Here is a 20,231-nt window from a genome sequence, read left to right on the forward strand (position 1 = left end):
AGAAAAGAAAAGAAAAAAACGATAGACTGATGCCGCACGGGTGTCTTCATAATTTCTAAATAAGGCTTTCTTTATACATGACTGGTGTCATCCAAGTTATCGGTTATTTATGGTGATTGTTATATAATACTATAACACATTTATACATTTAACGGATAACGCGGTAACTTATTTTACGTTCGGATGTATCTATACCGAGTTTCAATATTTTAATGAAAGAAAATGAAATTGAACAACGTTGTTACAGGTGTTTTATGTGTGTAATAAAGTACAATTCGGGGGATAACATAGTAATATATTTTTTATAACAAACTGGAATCTTGACCAAGGGGATTTTACTGTAAACCTTCCTACGAAATTGTAATAAAAACGAAAAGAAGGAATAAAGGAACACAATACGAATCACTTTACCACGACGTCATAGATTTTTTTTTTTCTTAATACCTAGTATAAACTAGTACAAACTTTGCATCGAAAGAGAAGGGGGGGAGGGGATCACCTCCTGGGAGAAAAAGAGAGAACGAGTAGATATAAAACTTAACAAAATATAGATTAGTTATTTGTCGATAATTATCACCGTGTTAAAAAACAAGTGGAACAGTTATAACAATTCATAGTGGCTCGCGGTGGCCGGTTGCGATGATCGCTGCCACAAAGTCGACGACGACGAATCCGTTCACGTCACTACCCTCTTCATGTAGTTACACTGCCGCAAGAACTTGTGCATCCGAATCTGGTGTATCTTGCCGACGCGATTCATGCAGGTCTCGCTTTGGCAGAGAGCGCAGAATTCTGCGGAGATATCGTGGAACGGCGAGCGAAAGTACACGCTGGCGTTCTTCAGAGCCTTGTTCTTACGGTGCGCCCATATATGAAGAACCACCTTAATGTCAAATAGATCCGCCGGCACAGATTACCGATTTTAGCGATTCTAGATCTTCGCAAATACTTCCAAAATTTGATAGTATGCATGTCTACCTCGAAGATCATCAACAAAGCGAGGAACCAGCGGAAGTAGATGATGGCCGGCAAGAACAGGCAGATGGGGTTAATCTGACCGAAGGAGGCACCGGCCGGGACCGGCTCCAGTTCCATCAGGTGGCATTTCCTCGACGACTTCTTCAGGGATAGGCTCTCCTTCACCTCTTTCGGTATCTGCAGCGAGAGAAACGGCCTGCGATTATTATCTCAGCGCCGTCGATCGCGCCGAACGATCAAGTTTCCGTCAAGTCGCTTATCTACAGCCGCAGGGAAGCAGACGGCGGTGCTTCCCCTACTCCGACTCGGCATTCTCGTGATATTTGCGCTCGCGCGATACGATGTGCACATGGCATCATATCTCATTTGCAGAGCGATAATGAGTTTGAAAACGCACGCGTGTCGATGCGCGACGAACGTATTCCAAGTTAAACGCAGGCATCGAGAAGCGGCTAAATGTTCATTAAAGTCATCGCACTGACGTAAAGTGTCTAGAAGCGTGCGTGACGCAGAAGAAACATATATCGCGAGCGTGAATTGTTATTAATCGAGGCTACGCGTGTGCCCACACGAGCGTTCGTCGAAAGAAAAGCTGCATTACGTTCGTTTATACGCGAATCTATGCTTGCATGTAACTTATATGAATGAATTATTAATTATTAATAGCATGTAACTTATAAAAACTTATATAAAGCCACGTTACAAGTGATATGAATTTATACAGGGTGTTTCGGAAAAAAAGGATTCAGGACCAAGAACGGATAATACTCACAAAATGAAGGAAAAGGGTCCTGATAAACATGGGTTGAGAAATTGTAATACTGGCGGAATTATTCATTTGAATTCAAGCAAGTGACTTACTCGCTTCTGCTGCACGGCCATACATGGAACGCATTTCTGCCGTTTCCTAATTAGAGCAATTTTTACCGTACCTGTGGAAACTTTGTGACAACTTTCTGCAGTTGTTCATTCTGTTATTTGCGAGAATATATGACTAACAATTGCTCGGTGAAGCGTTGTGTAAATAGGTAGAAGGTAGATGTTTGTTTACATGCCGTGCACGAACGAAAAGACTTTTTAGGGACTCCTTTAAGGAGCTTAGTGCTCTCTTCACTGATAAATAACATAGATAACTTGCATCAAAGAATATAAAAATACTAGAAGCAAGTAAGTCATTTGCTTTAATTAAAATAAATACTTGTTCATAACTCCGACAATATTAATTTTCCGATCCATGTTTATTAGAACCTTTCCGTTTATTAGGACCGTCCATTTTGTAAGTATAATACTATCTGCCCTTAAAGCTCTGAACTTTTTCTTAAGTATCCTATATACACAGGATGTCCCACTCAAATATCTAAAAAATTGCGTTAAATCGAAAAATATTTCAGACAAAAGTTGTTTGGCTTGAAGGGGGAAATAAGACAGCGATAGCATTTTGTTTATAGATTCAAAACTATAATAATAATTTTGAAATTTTCAAAGCTCGATAAATTAACAAAAATTAGAGCACCATTATAGTAATATGTTCTTGATAGTAAATGAAGTAAAAATGTCTAATACTATTTTTTCTTTCGACGAATAGTTAGCGAAATATCGTAAGTTAAATGTTGAAAAAGTTACTAAGTTTTCCTTAAATATCTCAAAAAATATTAGGTAAATAAAAAAATGTTTCAGACAAAAGTTGTTCAAATTAGTTGGTAGAAAAAGATGATATAATAAAAGATTGGGATTTCTATTTAAGAAAATTGATGATCAGTGAATATCTCGGAAGTGGCGCCATCTATAAATGTTATATATAACTATAACAAAATGTTATCGCTGTCTTATTTCCTCCTTCAAGCTAAACAACTTTTGTCTTGAACATTTTTCGATTTAACGCAATGTTTTTGAGATATTTGAGTGAGTCTTCTAAAAAAACACCCTGTATGTATATATACAGAATAAAGCACCTAAAACAGGCCATCTAAATAACTTTGAAAATATATAAGAGAATAAAATGTTAAATACAAAAGTTTTAAAAGTTGTGGGGCTTTTTTTTTTAAAGTGACGCATTATATAACAATACTAATGTGACCTTGAACAGTGTCATCAAGAGTTACAGGAAAGTTACTTTGAATTTTTTTAATAGAAACCTCGATTTTTTATTATATCATCTTTTTCTGCTAATTATTTTGAATATTGTTCTGAAATATTTTTTCCATTTGCCTAATATTTTTATTTAAGGAGATATTTAAGGAAAACTTGGTAACTTTTTCAATATTTAACAATATGATTTTGAAATTTCTAAAGAATTACCAAGTTCACAAACAACAAAAGTTAAGACACTATTGTAACGGCATATTCTTGAGACTAAATGGCGCGAAAAAATCTAGTATCATTTTTGGTTCCGACAAATAGTTACTATAGAGATATCTTAAGCCAAATATTGAAAAAGTTTCAGACAAAAGTTATTCAAATTAATTGGTAGAAAAATTAAAAAATGGAGGTTTTCATAAAAATTCAAGATGATCTTCCCGTAACTTTGATGACGTTGTTCTTGGTCATACTATATATTGCTACACATCACGTCACAATGCATCACTTAAAATCCTACAACTTCTATATTTAACATTTTTTTCTATCGTCCATATTTTCAAAGTTATTCAGGTGGTCTATTTTACGTGTCTCACTCTGCATATACATAATAAATAAAAAAAAAAATATATATATAGATAATCAATTACTTTTTATGATTAATAATTAATTAGTAATTTCCTTGAATGATGAATTAATTTCAACGCAGCAGAACGCTAGCACTATTCCACGTTTGCAAGTAAACACCATGCACAAAGATTGGTTGAATTAATAATGAACGAACCGAGTAAATTTTTTCTGATTCTTGAATCAAATCTATTTCGCATGAACAGAGATTCTGTTTCCTTTAGTCAAAACACGTTTGAGACGTTCATGATATTCGACCGATTTTTGTTCTCTGAGCACTACTACTAGAAAGTTTGGAACACCCTGTTAATTTCCGGAAAAACATGATTTTATATAAAAGTTACAAGCTGTTTCAGACTTCTGAGTGGCAATATAGGCACAGGACTTTGATCAAAGGTAAAGATAGAAGAACGTGTCTCTCCAAGTGTCAACAATGAGACTATCAAATCAACATGACCTGTTTTTAATTGCGTATAAAAGTCACTCTAACTACCGGAAGAAAAAGTATTAAAATTGCCAGAAGAAAAATTATTAAAATTTCGATAACGATGCGTTTTATATTTTGTACTCTTTGCGCGTTCGAGAAATATTTTCACATTTTCTTCCGCCAACTCGATAATTATAATTTCTAAAAAATTCCTAAAAAAAAAATGAAGTTGCTTAAAAATAATTACAAAAAAGGATCTTTATTTCCTAATGTTATTTTTTAATAATGTTATTTAATAATATTTGTTTGCATTTTATTCTTTTATCGTTCATCTTCAGATTTTTTTCATGCCAGCCGTGCTGACATACCGAGTGCAAAGGATTAAAGAATGTTCGAGAATAAAAGCAAAAGAAACATTTTGCCCTTGCACGACGCACTTTTTCAAGAGCCCATCCTTTTGATCTCCCCGGTAGAAATTAGGAATCCGCAAAAAAACATCGATGTCAAGTGATCATCGATGATTATTTTTCGATGTTTCGATATTTTGGCATCGATGTAACGCCTTACAATATATCGATATTTTATCGATGTTTTTCTTCGATATTGTTTTTACACATTTAACTCTTTCGTACTTCTAAGACATATATGTCCCACTTATGAAAAAAATCGTAACTTTAAGACAAATAGTTCTAGTAAAAAGTAAATAGTTTAAAAAAGAAAGTGGATGAGAAAAATTGCAAGATAGTGCAGACATTGCAGCTAAAAAGAAAACAGCTATAAGTAAATAAGAAAAACGTAAACGGTAAGAAAATTGACCAATCACAGTCGATTATTCTCCTTATGGTCAAGAAACAATCAACTGTGATATTATTTTTACAATCGGTAAATAAGTTTATGGGTCTTTTTGTAAGAATTGAGATACATCCTGTTTATATCGTCTATTCTCATTTTTTTTTCTATAGCTTGTATTTCTTAATAAAAGAATCTGTGATGAGTGCATATTGCTATAAATTTTTTATGTTCTGTTAACAATATTTGCTTGTGTAATTCTTTTGTTGTATAATTCTTTTATTATATCGTAATCTTTATGCATTAAATAAAAAGAAATTAATTTCCTATAATATACAGTAATATACAGGGTGTCCCATTTTAAATCCCCCAGTTGTAACAATATATATTCTTCGGATCAAATAGAGTAAAAAAGTCTAGTACTATTTTTTCTTCCGACAAATAATTATCGAGATATCATAAGTTAAATATTGAAAAAGTTACCAAGTTTTCCTTAAATATCTCAAAAAATATTAAGTAAATAAAAAATGTTTCAAACAAAAATTATTCAAATTAATTGGTAGAAAAAGATGGTATAATAAGAAATTGGGGTTTCCATTTAGAAAAAGTAATGATCAGTGAATATCTCGGAAATGGCGCCATCTGTAAACAAATTGATATAGTTGTTTTTGTCCCCCTTGCAACCATACAACTTTTGTCTAAAACATTTTTCCGTATTTTTCTTCCGTAATATCTTCCATATTTTTCGAGATATTTGCCTAGGAGATTTAAAATGAGACATCCTGTACAAAATAAAAGAATTTAATTTTGAATAAAAACTTCGATGTCAAGTAAATATCGATGTTATAGAGTGGATATTTATCGAATATCGATATTAAGTTTCGATGTTAATTTCGATGTCACTCTTATCGATGCGGAACCCTAGTACAAATAGACAGCGTTAATCACCCGGTGGTTCTAGTGTTGAAACTCAGAATGTCCTGCGTTACCTGAAAAGGTACTCTCCTGAGATGACTTCTGGCCGTCGAGTGCTCGACGAGGCTGACTTCCGGCTCGCCGGTCTCAGCGTTGTTCACCGTCGTCGTCGAGCTGGCCAAGCAGTCGTGAATGTCGCAATCGACCAGCGGGTTGATTAGATCCTCGCCCGTCTCCTCGTCTATGAAGACTCGATCCATCTTCGTCTCTTCTCGCTCAGCGCACGTGCTCGCTTCGAGGAAGAAATAAACCGAGGTCGAAAGGTACTCGTTCGGAACCGATTGCTGGGTCTTCGGGGTCACTTCCCGGATGTCCACTGCGCATGCGCCTTATGCTAATTAAGCGCGGCGGCACACTCTGGCAAAAAGATTGCCGAAGCAAGTCGGGGCGAACGTGGTGCTGCTCTTCTTCAACTCCGCCGCTGCTCTCGCAGGCGATCTGAACAAAATTAAGTCTCGTTAAAATTCGATGGGCGCCAAGGGATGCGATGTTGAGCGCCCCATTTTTCTTGAATTTCGACTCTTTCCGCTTATACATGTATGTTGAGACAGAGAAGGAAAGAAAGGGACAGAGAAGGAGACAGTAAAATATTTATTTAGCTCTGGGTGAAGGAATATAAGACATGCTTTAAGTTTTGTAAGTTAAAGGCATGAAGAATGAAAATAAAGCAACAAGTTTTTACTGCAATTTTCTCTCTCCTTCTCTCTCTTTTGTTTCGTTTGTTGGATAAGCTTATCTAAACTGTCAGATAAATTTAGACGAACTGCTTCTTCATTAGGCATGTTATTGCACTTTTATTGTCCCCAAAGTAAACCAAGTTACGACGGAAAATTGAAGTTTATGGTTTCCATTTTCGCGTAGGAAATTAAAACATGTTTTTCACACGTACGTTCATAAAATCCTGCTGGAGGACTGCTGTACGTGGCAGCTTCGAGTAAAAAATTATTTTTAATGAGATGATTTACTTAAAAGAAAGTATCCTATTTATAAAATTTCCTATAGTCTCATATTTTAAGTGAAGCCTTTTAAGCCAGAAAAAAGATTTCTCTTTCGGTAAAGCGATTAAAGTGAACCATTCATCTAAAATTTATTAGACATTATTCTAACTGTTTTCCTCTTATTTCAAGGAGATTTCCTCTTATATCAATTAATTTTTCTCTTATATGAAGAGGAATATAAAAAAAAATGTGTTGCTATAACATATAACGAAGATAATATATTTGTTCAAATACAGTTTATAATCTATTGCAAGAAGTTGAATAATATATTCTTTCTTTTAACTATGTTTCATACAATTGGTTATGATGAACATGATCTTTGTAGCTATAAAGTCCATAACAAAACTGATTGGAAATTTATTTGTTATGATAATCTTATTTCATTCGTGCCTACTTATTGTAGAACTGAAGCCAGAAGTACATCTATATATATATATATATATATATATTACTTTTCATTATATTATAATAATTTTTTCCAATTAACTAGTACAATCAGTCAAGAATAAAGTACAATAAGAATAAATAATAATCCTCTTAAAAAATGATTAAATAATCTGTGTACGAGAAGAAATTTATTAAAATCGATAAAATTTGCATCATACAGGGTGTCCGGAATGTGATCATTAATATTTTGTGTACTGGTAGAACTCGTTAAAACAATTAAAAAAGTCCTGTGCCATTTTACAATTTTTTCAATATTTATTCCGTAATTAATTAAAATGTGTAAACGAATGAGCGCACGAGAAAGCGACAGGGCGGACTCCGTGTATAAGAAGATGGCTTACCTCGCGCGGCGAAAGGCAACCGTAAGCGACAAGAAGTATGCGCGCGCGACGAGGAGCGAGCGAGCGTGAACGACGAGCGAGCGAACGCAAGCGACAAGAGGCGGCCGCCCAGCGCTCTCTACGCGCTCATTGGCTCACATGTTTCAATTAATAACTCGATAACTATTGCCAATTTGACATTACGGTACATGACTTTTCTTCTCGGCTACACCCAATCTACCAGTACAAAATATTAATGATCACATTCCGGACACCCTGTATATATAACATATAATCTCTCTAACTTTAAGAATAATGTGTTTATAATATTTTCATCTTAATCTTAGAGGAATCCTCTCGAAGCTATGTATAAGAATAAAATTCCGTAAAATTTAAATGATGCCGCTTGTTCTGAAATTACTTTTTTTGGATGAATTCCCTTAGAAGTTTCCTTTCGAATGTTGTGGAGCTAAGCTCGGCCTTTGATCTTTACATTCGTAATCAACGCCGCAAAATTGACGAGAATCAATGCTTCAAGTCGGGGGTACAATTTTTGCGAAGGATCAATCGGTGACTATCCGCTGATTTACCGTGAAAAGCACCACCGCTCTACCTCTCACTGATCTTCACCGGAAAGTTCAAGAAAAACTAGTCATCACAAAGTCAGTAGTAACGAGTCTTTCTTGACCTTTCTGGTGAAGATCACTGAGAGGTAGAGCGGCGATGCTTTTCACGGTAAATCAGCAGATAGTCACCAATTGACCTTTTGCAAAAATTGCATCCCCGACCTGAAGCATTGATTCTCGTCAATTTTGCGGCGTTGATTACGAATGTAAAGATCAAAGGCCAAGCTCAGCTCCACAACATTTGAAAGGGAACTTCTAAGAAAATTCATCCAAAAAAAAAATAATTTCAGAACAAGCGGAATTTTTACGCTTACGACAAAAAATTAACGATTCCAGACGCTTCGCTTGCGACTGCACGATTTAAGTCTGCAAACTGCATTGACAATGAGAACAGTCGCTATTATTAACTGATGTTTTCCACGATACTTTGCTAATCGCACTGCTGTATTTATATTGGGTTGGCAACTAAGTGATTGCGGATTTTGTCGACAGATGGATTTTACACTTTCTTTTGTTTCGTTAACGTGTTCAAAGTACCTAACCTATATTTTTTTCTTATTGTTTGGACTTCTACCTTTCATTTAGTACAAAAATTATATCGATTAGTTGTTTAGTTTTGTTTTTATCCCAATTTAAAAATGAAAGAGCAAGACGTACACTTCAGACATATTTTATTGTATTATATATATATATATATTTCCGAAAAGGCAAGAACGCATCGCAAGCACATAAGAAGTTATGTGCCGTATATGGGAAGCCTTGAAAGAAAGGCAGTGTCAAAATTGGTTTGCCAGATTTCGTTCTGGTGATTTTTCATTGAAAAATACTCAACGATCTGGCCGTCCAGTTGAAGTCGATGAGACCCATATCAAGGCCATTATCGATTCAGATCATCATAGCACAACATGTGATATTGCAGAGAAGCTCAATGTATCGCATACATGCATTGAAAAAAATTTAAAAAAGCAAATTTAAAATTTTGAATTTTCATTCTTATTTAAAATCCGCAATCACTTAGTTGCCAACCCAATAACTCAATGAAGCAGTAGTATGATGAAGTAGTAGTAGTAGTAGTAGTACAAGCGCAACATTTCAGTGATGAGTACGCTAGTTCTGCCTCGAACTTCGGAGGGAGCTACGGCAACGAATTGCGAAAATAGACCTATCAGTCATTTCCTCCTCTACTTTAATTCTTCGGGAGTAACTTCGTAATTTCAAATGGGACCTCTTATAAAATGTTACGCATTTGGATTCTACAGAAAGAAACAAGTAAACTTTATCTAGAATATTTCTTTAAAAAACACTTCTATCAAAAGTTAAACATTTAAACATTACAGCAAAGTACATTCAGACTAAAAAACCATAAAATATATAAAATATATAAAACTATAAAAAAGACTCCTGCTGTCGTAACAACTAAACGTTTGCTGTTTGATAATTATACGAGGAATCAAACAGTTACCGCAACAAATCATTCCTCGTTATTTGTAATTTTAACAAGTATACATCGTTGGAGATACAATACTTGTTTGTTGGATGTACAACTTCTAGTAAAAAGAATAGCAACGTCGTAGCGTAATATACCGAATGCCTCACGTAAAGTGTGACAACGCAAAAACTCTAAAAATATTTGTCGTGTCACAAAATTGTTCATGACAAAGTTTCGTGTATTCGAGAGGTCTTTCCAACTATCCAAACAAAAGTCCGCCCCGCTCTCCCTTGATGGAAGGTGGAAGATAAGTTCATAATTTCAAACCTCCTATAAAATGTTACACATTTGGATTCTGCGGAAAGAAACAAGTAAACTTTATCTGGAACATTTTTTTAAAAAATACTTCTATCAAAAGTTATAAACATTTAAACTTTACAGTAAAGTGCATTCAAACTAAAGTAATAAAAACTAAAATAATAAAACCATAAATTAAATAAAAGACTTCAGAGTTTTTCACATTTTTTATTTTATTAAATATCTGAACTGTTAAGCATTTATTAATTCTTTTTACAAAATTTTGTTTAGCTCTACAATACCTAAGACAAAAGAAATTTTAAAACGAAGAATACGTAAAGCTTGTGTTAGTGTGACTCCAGAAATGTTTAAAGTTAGACAAAATTTTGTAAAAAGAATTAATAAGTATTTAAATATGATTACTTAACAGTTTAAACATTTAATAAGTAGAAAGTAAATAATAAGTGAAATACTAAATAAAATAAGTAAAAAATAAATAAAATAATAAATAAAGAAGTGAATAAAAAATATTTAATAAATAAAAAGTAGATAATAAATAAGAGTAAAAGAATATGAAAGACTATGAAGTCTTATTTAATTTATGGTTTCATCACTTTAGTTTGAATGTACTTTACTGTAAAGTTTAAATGTTTATAACTTTTGATAGAAATATTTTTTAAAGAAATGTTCCAGATAAAATTTGTTTGTTGAAATTACTTCCCATTCCCCTTCAAAGAAGAGAGGGCGAACTTTTATTTATATAGTTAGAAAGAAATTTATATAGTTAGAAATTTATATATTTAAAAAATATTTTTATCAAAAGTTATAAACATTTAAACTTTATAGTAAGTAAAGTACATTCAAACTAAAGTGATGAAACCATAAATTAAATAAGACTTCATAGTCTCATATTTTTTTATTCTTATTTATTATCTACTTTTTATTTATTAAATACTTTTTATTTATTTCTTTATTATTTTATTAATTTTTTACTTATTATTTTATTTAGTATTTTACTTATTATTTACTTTTTACATCTTGAATACATAAAACTTTGTCATGTTTGATACGACAAATATTTTTAGTTTTTGAGTTGTCACACTTTACGTGGACCATCCTGTATAGATAAAAGTATCTCTAAAAGTGATTTAAAAGCTTTTTTGAAGTAGCTACGAACCACTTTTACAAACTTTTTTTATTGATAAAAGTAGGTTTGCAGTACCAGGCTTTTGTATGCATATCCCCCTTAACCTCACTTAACCTTATCCAAGAGTTTAAATTTATTTTATATAACGTGTCTTGCTAAAGATAAAGATTAATGTAATAACGCGTTGCTCTATTTCTTTCTCCAAATTCCTGCAAAACACACAGACACAAAATTATTACTTTGTTAACCTTTCTCTACCAATGTTTGATTGGATGTAATGGAGCGGTATTTGAATTATCTGCTAATTACGACACGCTAATTGCTATATATATATTCAAATTTGAGTGTATATACCCATATTTGAGAGTAAATTCGAACAATTGAGTGCAAACATTCAACATTTGAGTGTTTTCTTCCGTAAGAGTATTCTATAACTTCACAGTATTAAACCTCACAGTATTCAACAGCAATGTTATTGTGACATATTACCACAATATTACTACAGTATATCACCATAGTATTACCGTGACGCATTTCGGCGGACATTTTAACATCACTGTGATATCACTGTAATAATGTAATATTTCTATTATTATATTTATATTACGTTATAATATTGCAATAGGGAAGTAATATTATTGTGATATTGCTGTAATATTATGTGCTATGTGAGTAACAAATCATTTGCTATCACAACGAAGTCATTGGCAGTCCCACATTAACGGACTATTTGTCGCGGTTGCTGGTGTTTTGTCAACCCAACAAAGTCTTCTCGGCGGCCGGGAAATCAATGTCGCGCGTGCATCTCTCAGGAATGTATAGAAGAATGCGCTCTTGCAATCACGTCCCGAGGAACGCCAGGCACGGTATAAACCGCAGAGTGAGTCACCGGGCCGCTGGTATTATTAAGAAACATCGCATCATCGTGTTCCGGGGTTAAAAGATCGCTGCTAAAGACTCTCCTTTTTTCTCCTCGACAAAGCCGCGCAGAAGTTTGCTCTTCTCTTTCGCGCGCGCGTCCCGAGCACAGACTTCTATATTTATACACTAGAACTCATCTCTTTAACACGTCCCCTAAAAGCATGTATTAAAATTTCATTCGCATGCGCATTACAAGGTCCCGAAAGGGACGTAACTATACCGTACTGCACCGTACAGCCATTTTTCTCCAAAATTGTTAATATTTATCCAATATTTAATATTGCCTCTTGCAATGTCACATTCAATGATGCATTCAATGTTCACATAAATATTAAATATTGGATAAATATTATAATATTTTCTGGAATAAAAATGCCTGTACGGTGCAGTTATGTTCTTTTCGGGATCTTGCAATGCGCATGCGCGCACGATTCAAGGTTTAAAATTTATGGACGCTTTTATATATGAAAACCAATGAAAGTTATCAGTCTAGCTTACACGGAGTGTTTCAGACCACCCGGGTCACCCAATTTTTTTGTAAACGCGATATTTTAGAGAAAAATATTTCAGACAAAAATTGTAGGGCTTCAAAGGATCTATTCAATGACGCTATGAATTTGACCTTGGGATGATCTTGAAAAATCCAGTCAAGATCAACATAAAAATCTTAAATGGAAATCCCAATTTTTTATTACACCGTCTTTTTCCACCAATTAATTTGAACAAACTTTGTCTAAAACATTTTTTTATTTGCCTAATATTTTTTTAGATATATAAGGAAAATTTGATAACTTTTTCAATATTTAATTTACGATATATCTCGCTAACTATTTGTCGGAAAAAAAAGTAGTACTAGATTTTTTGCTCTAGTCTCTCTAGTCTGCTCTAGTCAAGAATATATTGTCCCAATAGTACCCTGATTTTTGTTAATTTGATGATTTTGAAATTTCCAAAAGTCAGTACGTTAACAAAAGTCAGAGCGCTATTGTAAAAATATATTCTTGAGACTAAATCGTGCAGTCAATTCAGTAAATAGATCTTTTGAAGCCCTACAACTTTTGTCTGAAAGATTTTTCTCTCAAATATCGCGTTTGCGAAAAAGTCGGGTGGTCTGAAACACCCCGTATATGGAAGTCTGTAGTCCCGAGCAGCTTCTCGCCTCACGTCGGGTTATAAAAAGTCGCACGCGTGTCCCTGACGACCCTGACGCGGCTTGTCGCGGCTAATGTCGTCATTAAATGCTTCTGAGAAACACGCGAGCAGCACGTGCATCCGCATACGCCCACGGAAAAAACATTGCAGATACGTTCAACCGGACGGCATGCGATCTCGTGGATTTGACAGGTCGACAACCTCCCTCTTCTTTGTTTTCTTTCCTTCCCCCTCCTCTGATTCTCTTTTTCTCTCTCTCTCTCTCTCTCTCTCTCTCTCTCTCTCTCTCTCTCTCTCTCTCTCTCTCTCTCTCTCTCTCTCTCTCTCTCTCTTTCACCAACCGGCTTCCTCTTATGAGAAGAGTGTCGCGAACGGCGACACCAGCTGCGGTAGAATCTAACAACTTCTCAGATACAAACACCCTGCCAAGACGATTTACAATGAAATGTATGCAAAATATGTATGCGAATACATCGTGCGCTTATCAATGCATAAGAATCAATACAAAAATCTTGAAATGCAGATGCCACAATTTTGCGTCACGCGCATTCAAACAATACGAGATTTCGATACTCTCAGAATTTCAGCTTCATTTGAATACCGTATCGATTGCTTTCCTTATGTAATCGAATCACCCGTTTCCTTCGAGAGAGAATAAAGAAGACGAGCGACATTCAGAGGGCAAAGCGCAGGGAGAAGATTCGGTCTCAAATTGAGAAGATACTCGCAGTGAAGTATTAATAAATAATCGCCAAGGTCAAAGGAGAGAACTGCAGACGATACAATTTCTTCGCAAGATCGTGCGCGTTCTAACAGCGCGGAATTTTAATATTTTCAAAATCTCATGACACTCATCAATGTGCTTTAAATGTTATGATACACTATGATACACACACGCACACAGACACATACACACAACACACACAAGAGGCGTAAATCCGACTGTGCAACCTTCACGCGGTACACCTTGGATAATGCGAATGCCGGCAGTATGTCAACTTTGAAGCTCCATATCTTGGGAATGGCTTGCGCAACAAACAAAAATAGGTAGTGTTTTGAAAACGTCTCGACAAGGGCTACAAGAATATGTAATAAAAAATAGGAGGTTCTATTTAAGAAAACATCGATCAAATTGACCTGGTTTTGATAAAGTCACTCAAGGTCAAGTCCATATTTTTATCATGTGTCCCCCTCAATATCCTACAACTTTTGTCTGAAACATTTTTCGATATTTAAAGCCGTTTCCGAGATCCAGGGGTAAAGTCGGACTTTACAGATACCTGTATATAAATATATTAGGTGCGCAACTAAGTTCCCGCTGTTTTTCAAGAGATGGCTCCAGTAGTAAGTGCTGATCGATTGTGACATAACCAAAACGTCATGAACCAAGCTTAGACATATGGTAAACAAACCGCTTTGACACATTAGTGATTTTGTTTTTGCGTCATATACTTTTGGTTGTGTGAAAATGTCTTATTTTGTGCCAAATAATCGTCATTTGCGGGAAGTGTTGCTTTTCTTCTTTCATTCGAAGAAAACGGCGGCTGAAGCGCATCGAGAACTCCAAAAGATTTACGGAGATGCTGCTCTTTTACTATTAAGTTTCACTATTACAAGTGAAACAACGTGCCGTGATTGGTTCCGTCGCTTCAAAGACGGTGATTTCGATATTGACGACTGTTCGCGTGAAGGAAGGTCAAAAACCTTCGAAGACGCTGAATTGGAGGCATTGCTCGATGAGGATCCGTGCCAAACGCAAAAAGAGCTTGCTTCAGCATTAGGAGTTACCCGCCAAGCCATTTCCAAGCGATTGCATGCGTTGGGAATGATTCAAAAACAAGGAACTTGGGTTCCTTATGATTTGAAGCCAAGAGACGTTGAGCGTCGTTTTTTCGCCTGTGAACAACTGCTCCAGCGGCAAAAAAGGAAGGGTTTTCTTCATCGCATCGTTACGGGTGATGAAAAATGGATTCGTTACAGCAACCCAAAGAGAACAAAATCATGGGGACTGCCCGGTCATGCTTCTACGTCGTCGGCTAGGCCGAATATTCACGCTGCGAAGGTTTTGCTGTGTATTTGGTGGGACCGGGGCGGTGTTATTTATTATGAGCTGTTGAAACCGAACGAAACCATCATGGGGAACGGTATCGAACTCAATTGATGCGATTGAGCCGAGCACTGCGCGAAAAGCGGCCACAATACGAGCAGAGGCACGAAAAAGTGATTCTACAGCATGACAACGCTCGGCCTCACGTTGCCAAACCCGTTAAAACCTACTTAGAAACGCTCAAATGGGAAGTCCTACCCCACCCGCCATATTCCCCAGATATTGCGCCGTCCGATTATTACTTGTTCCGTTCGATGGCACATGGTTTGGCTAATCAGCAGTTCCGCTCATATGAAGACATCTCAAAATGGCTTGATTCGTAGATAGCCTCAAAAGACGAACACTTCTACCGTGACGGTATTCGAGCTCTGCCAGAAAGATGGGAAAAAGTTGTCGCTAGCGATGGGCAATATTTTGAATGATTCATTTGTAACCATTTTTTCACAATAAAGTTGCATTTTCATCAAAAAAACAGCGAGAACTTAGTTGCGCACCTAATAATAAATCCAATATAATACCAAATAATTAATATAATATAATGAGTGAATTTTTTTCCTATCAAACTGTCCCGTTTCTTTCAATACCGAGAAAAGAAGATGGCAAACATTCAACGTGCCTTAAACACTAATATAATAAACATAATAAATCAGATATAATATCAAAATAATTAATATAATATGAATGAATTTTTTTCCTATTATGCCGCTATTATTTCTTTTAAACTAAAAAAAGATGGCGGACGTTCTGAAAAGAAAAATATGGAGAACACTTGGAGTCGACTCGAAGAGATACTTGCAGTAAAATAAACAATATCGCCAAAGTCGAAAGAAAAGTGCAGACTTCACAATTTCATTCATCATGCGCATTTTCTAATACTGCGGAATTTTAATAAATACTTCCAGAATCTCATAGTTGAACGTTTAAATGTCGTAGAGGAGAAAGTGATATTATGGCCTTCCATTCACATTTTGTACAATAACTTTGTCAATAATCAATATTTTAAAGTGAGAACTGAATGATTATACTTATCATAATGCTGTTTAATTGATTATAAATTCAAATTTACGTAATGTTATTTAGGATGTTATTTATAAAAATGTGGCAACACAGCATAATGGATCGGCGATAAAAATGAAGTAATGTGGTTTTCCACCGAAACTAATACAAAAAATTGATTTTGTTCAAAATAACACAAAGTGTTGAGTCACGAAATTATATATTGGGTGAGTGCAAAAGTTCGTGCGGAGTTTCAATAGATGGAGTTATAAGCGTCGTAAAGTGTTGTCATTAATACTTCCATCTACATATTATATAACGTTGGAAAGGTGACGTCTTCAGCTGTTATTAAAAAAAAAATCATTTGTTTTCATACAAACTGCTTCGAGAAATATCACTTTAAAAATGAGTATCGATAAGGTGCATTTACGGCATGTTATGCTTTACGAGTTTCGGAAGGGAATAAACGTTGCCGCAGCCGTAAAAAACATTCAGGATGTTTATCAGGATGAAGCACCAGCTAAACGAACTGTGGAAAAATGGTTTGCTAAATTTCGGCGCGGAGAATTTAACCTTGAAGACGAGCCACGCTCTGGTCGACCTTCTGACATTGATAACGATCTTTTGCGTACTTTAGTGCTCAATAATCCGCGAATTTCAACAGAAGAAGTTGCTACAGCACTAAACGTTGACCGATCAACCGCTTTTCGGCGTTTAAAAAAGATGGGATTCGATTTGAAGCTCGATATATGGGTGCCCCATTTGCTGACCGAGAAGAACAAAATCAAGCGAATTTTTGCAGCCGTTTCTTTACTCGGGCGGCTCAATAACGAGTCGTTTTTGGATCGACTAGTGACGGGCGATGAGAAATGGGTCCTCTACAACAATGTTCAGCGCAAACGGACATGGAAACAATCAGGTGAGCATGGTGACGCAATGCCAAAGGCCAGTTTGCACCCGATGAAGGTGATGCTCTCTGTTTGGTGGGATTGCAAGGTATAATCTATTTCGAGCTTCTCCCCGCTGGCGAAACGATTGATTCGGACAAGTACTGTCGCCAATTAACCAATCTGAATCGAGAAATAAAAGAGAAACGTCCGATTTTGTCAAATCGCAAGGGAGTCGTCTTTCATCACGACAACGCCAGACCACACGTTTCGAAAAAGACGCTGCGCAAACTGAAGAGCCTGAAATGGGATGGGATCTTAACGCATCCACCGTATTCTCCTGATATCGCACCATCTGACTATCACTTGTTCCGGTCATTGCAAAATTATTTAAATGGAAAAAACTTTGACTCTTTGAAGGCCTTAAAAAACGGCGTCTCTTCGTTCTTCGAATCTAAACTGCGCAGTTTTTATGATCGAGGCATCCGTATGCTGCCAGAACGTTGGGAAAAGATTATAGAAAACGATGGAAAATATATCATTGATTGAATAAAGATTTTTGTTTGCCTAATCACTGTGTGACTTTTACTCACAAACTCCGCACGAACTTTTGCACTCACCCAATATTTATTCAAATTAAACTCTTAGAAGGGGAATAATAATGAAGATAATTACAAATTTTTAATGTGGATATTGATTTGCTTGATAGGAAATACAATCTGCCAGAAAGACAGCAGTGTGGTGCAAACATAAAAGTGCAACAATGGACTACAAATTAGAATCGACTTATCGGATAATTACTTTGGCATAAAAACCTTGAAAGAGAGACAGTATTTATCAGCACTCTTATGGGGGGGCCACATTAGCAAGATGTCAGCTGTTTTATTTAACTTTGCACAACTTGAAAGATGCGCAGCCGAATAAAGTGTCAAGTGACGAACAAAATACTTAACTGTACATATATTCGTGTGATAATACGCTCAAATTTAAAGATAATGAGGAAATATGTCTGATTAAATACTCAAAAGGACCTCGAAAAACATTTCGAAGTGCTCGAAAGTAAAAATGTGTTATAAAAAGTGCTAACTATCGTATTGATATATTAGCATCGCTGCGTTAACAGCGAACTACTAAACAAATTCCACTTCCATACAGTACAGAAAACTGCAGCAATATTGCTGCAATGTTGCAATATTACAGCGACGTTGCAGTAATGTTGCTGCAACTTTTTGTCCTATATGGGTCCCGATATGATCGTCCCGATGTTCTTAATATTAATATTACATTTATTACTAATATATATTATTAATTATAATTCTTCCTTACTAATGAATTTCTTTCTAATGTTTTCAATAATATTGGTATTATATAAATTATAATTCTTTCTTCCTAATTAATCATAGTATCAATAATGTCAGTTATAATTTAATTACTATTGTTTCGATACAGAGAAAGAAAGATAAACACTCGGAGAGGGGAAAAGCATGAGGAATCTTCGGCTCGCCGTGATCGGGCAAGTGCGACGTTTTTTATCCGGCGACGGCGCAAGATAAACGGAATGAGAGTGATGCGAGGTCGCGGCGGAAAGAATAATTTCACGGCAATATCGGCGAGCTATTTTCAACGCGGCGCAACGAGTCGCGTTCGTCCCTGCCGCGCGCGAGACGCAATTATCGGAGTAATCACGCGATAGCGCGATACTCCCGTCGGGGCGCGTTGCGCGAGTGCGTCGTCCAGAGAAAAAAAGAACAGCACGAATATACTCGACGGAGCGAACAGGGAAGCGAGACGGCTCCACCTGCTCTCACACGTTTCTCCTCGTTCGCGTTTCGCGCAATGGCCGAGGAATCACGGTAATTGCGGGTGATCTTGCGTTATCGACGAGTGACGTTAGATCAACACGGCAGATACCGGGGGGAGGCAACCTCGCCGACGACGAGCAAAATACCCTTTCCGCGTCGCGCGGAAAAGTGCCTTTTCGACGCTACCGCGTAGATACGCGCGGCGCGGTGCGTCTTATCTGAAATGTATAGAAGATAAAAAACACGGGAGATTTCTTCACATCGACACGTGAAGATCAAAGCTGCACAGGTGCGTGCACTTATCAGCGCAAGATACGCGCTGCAAATAAGGATACGTAAAAGTATGAGCGCGCTATGAAAAAAAGGGAAGAAAGAAAAACAGAGAGAGCAGCCCGATTAAACTTACATATCCGTGAGCAGCCGACTTCGCGGGGCTGGAGTGAAATAGAGGTAGGTAGGTAGGTAGGTAGGTAGGTAGGTAGGTAGACAGAGAGAAAGAAAGAGAGAGAGAGAGAGAGAGAGAGAGAGAGAGGAGAGGAGAGAGAGAGAGAGAGAGAGAGAGAGAGAGAAGGCGAAGAGAGATAACAGGAAAGAGAGATAAAGGCAGGGGGAAAATCCGGAAGAAACGTCCATCGTCTACAAAATTGCGCGACGAGAAAATCTGACGACGGCGTGACGAACGACTTCACGAAATCGCGCGATCGAGGCGATACTTACGCGCGCCGCCGACGATGACACTGTCGGTGCTGATTGATCGGCAGCGGCCTTTGCAGCCGGAAGTGTGCGGGACCGACTTGCAGCGCAAATCCTCCTCAGTGTCAGCCATCCATCGCGACGGCGGCGGATTGACACGGCCCGAATGCGGCCGCTGGAGCGCGCGGCGGCGAAATCGTCGCGTCGAATCGCGCAGGAAATCGGAAACGCCGCTACTGCGCAACGTCGAAGCGACGGCCGATTGTAGCTGCCACGGGGAGGGAGACGAACGCGTTCCACTACGGACGGTGAAGCATCGATATACGCCGATCAACATCCAATCAATTTGAACGACCGCAGGCAACTGAGTCGTTGGAAGAGTGAGCGGTAGTGATGAAAGTTGGACAAGCTGGACGCGCATGCGCGTAAACGAAGCGAAGGTCCAGTAGTGTACAGTAAATATGCGCACGTGAGGTATGTTAAATATGTATGCCTGCGATATGTTAATTTACGCAGCATTAATTTAAAATAAAGTTT

The 20,231-nt window shown here is 36.7% G+C and overlaps 1 protein-coding gene across 1 annotated transcript; it reads right to left on the reverse strand.

Annotated features, from left to right (window-relative positions):
- Window positions 1-234: 234 nt before the first annotated feature.
- On the reverse strand, window positions 235-20,073 carry LOC105183082 (uncharacterized). The gene is made up of 4 exons (XM_011140951.3): window positions 19,719-20,073; window positions 5,887-6,310; window positions 979-1,155; window positions 235-883 (listed from the first exon to the last, which is right to left on the reverse strand). The coding sequence occupies exons 2-4, from the start codon at window positions 6,070-6,072 to the stop codon at window positions 677-679; spliced, it is 570 nt and encodes a 189-aa protein (XP_011139253.1). The 5' UTR covers window positions 6,073-6,310; window positions 19,719-20,073; the 3' UTR covers window positions 235-676.
- Between the last annotated feature and the right edge of the window lie 158 nt (window positions 20,074-20,231).

The sequence above is a fragment of the Harpegnathos saltator genome, unplaced genomic scaffold (genome assembly GCF_003227715.2).
Source record: "Harpegnathos saltator strain DR-91 unplaced genomic scaffold, Hsal_v8.6 scaffold54, whole genome shotgun sequence".
Taxonomy (NCBI): Eukaryota; Metazoa; Arthropoda; class Insecta; order Hymenoptera; family Formicidae; genus Harpegnathos; species Harpegnathos saltator.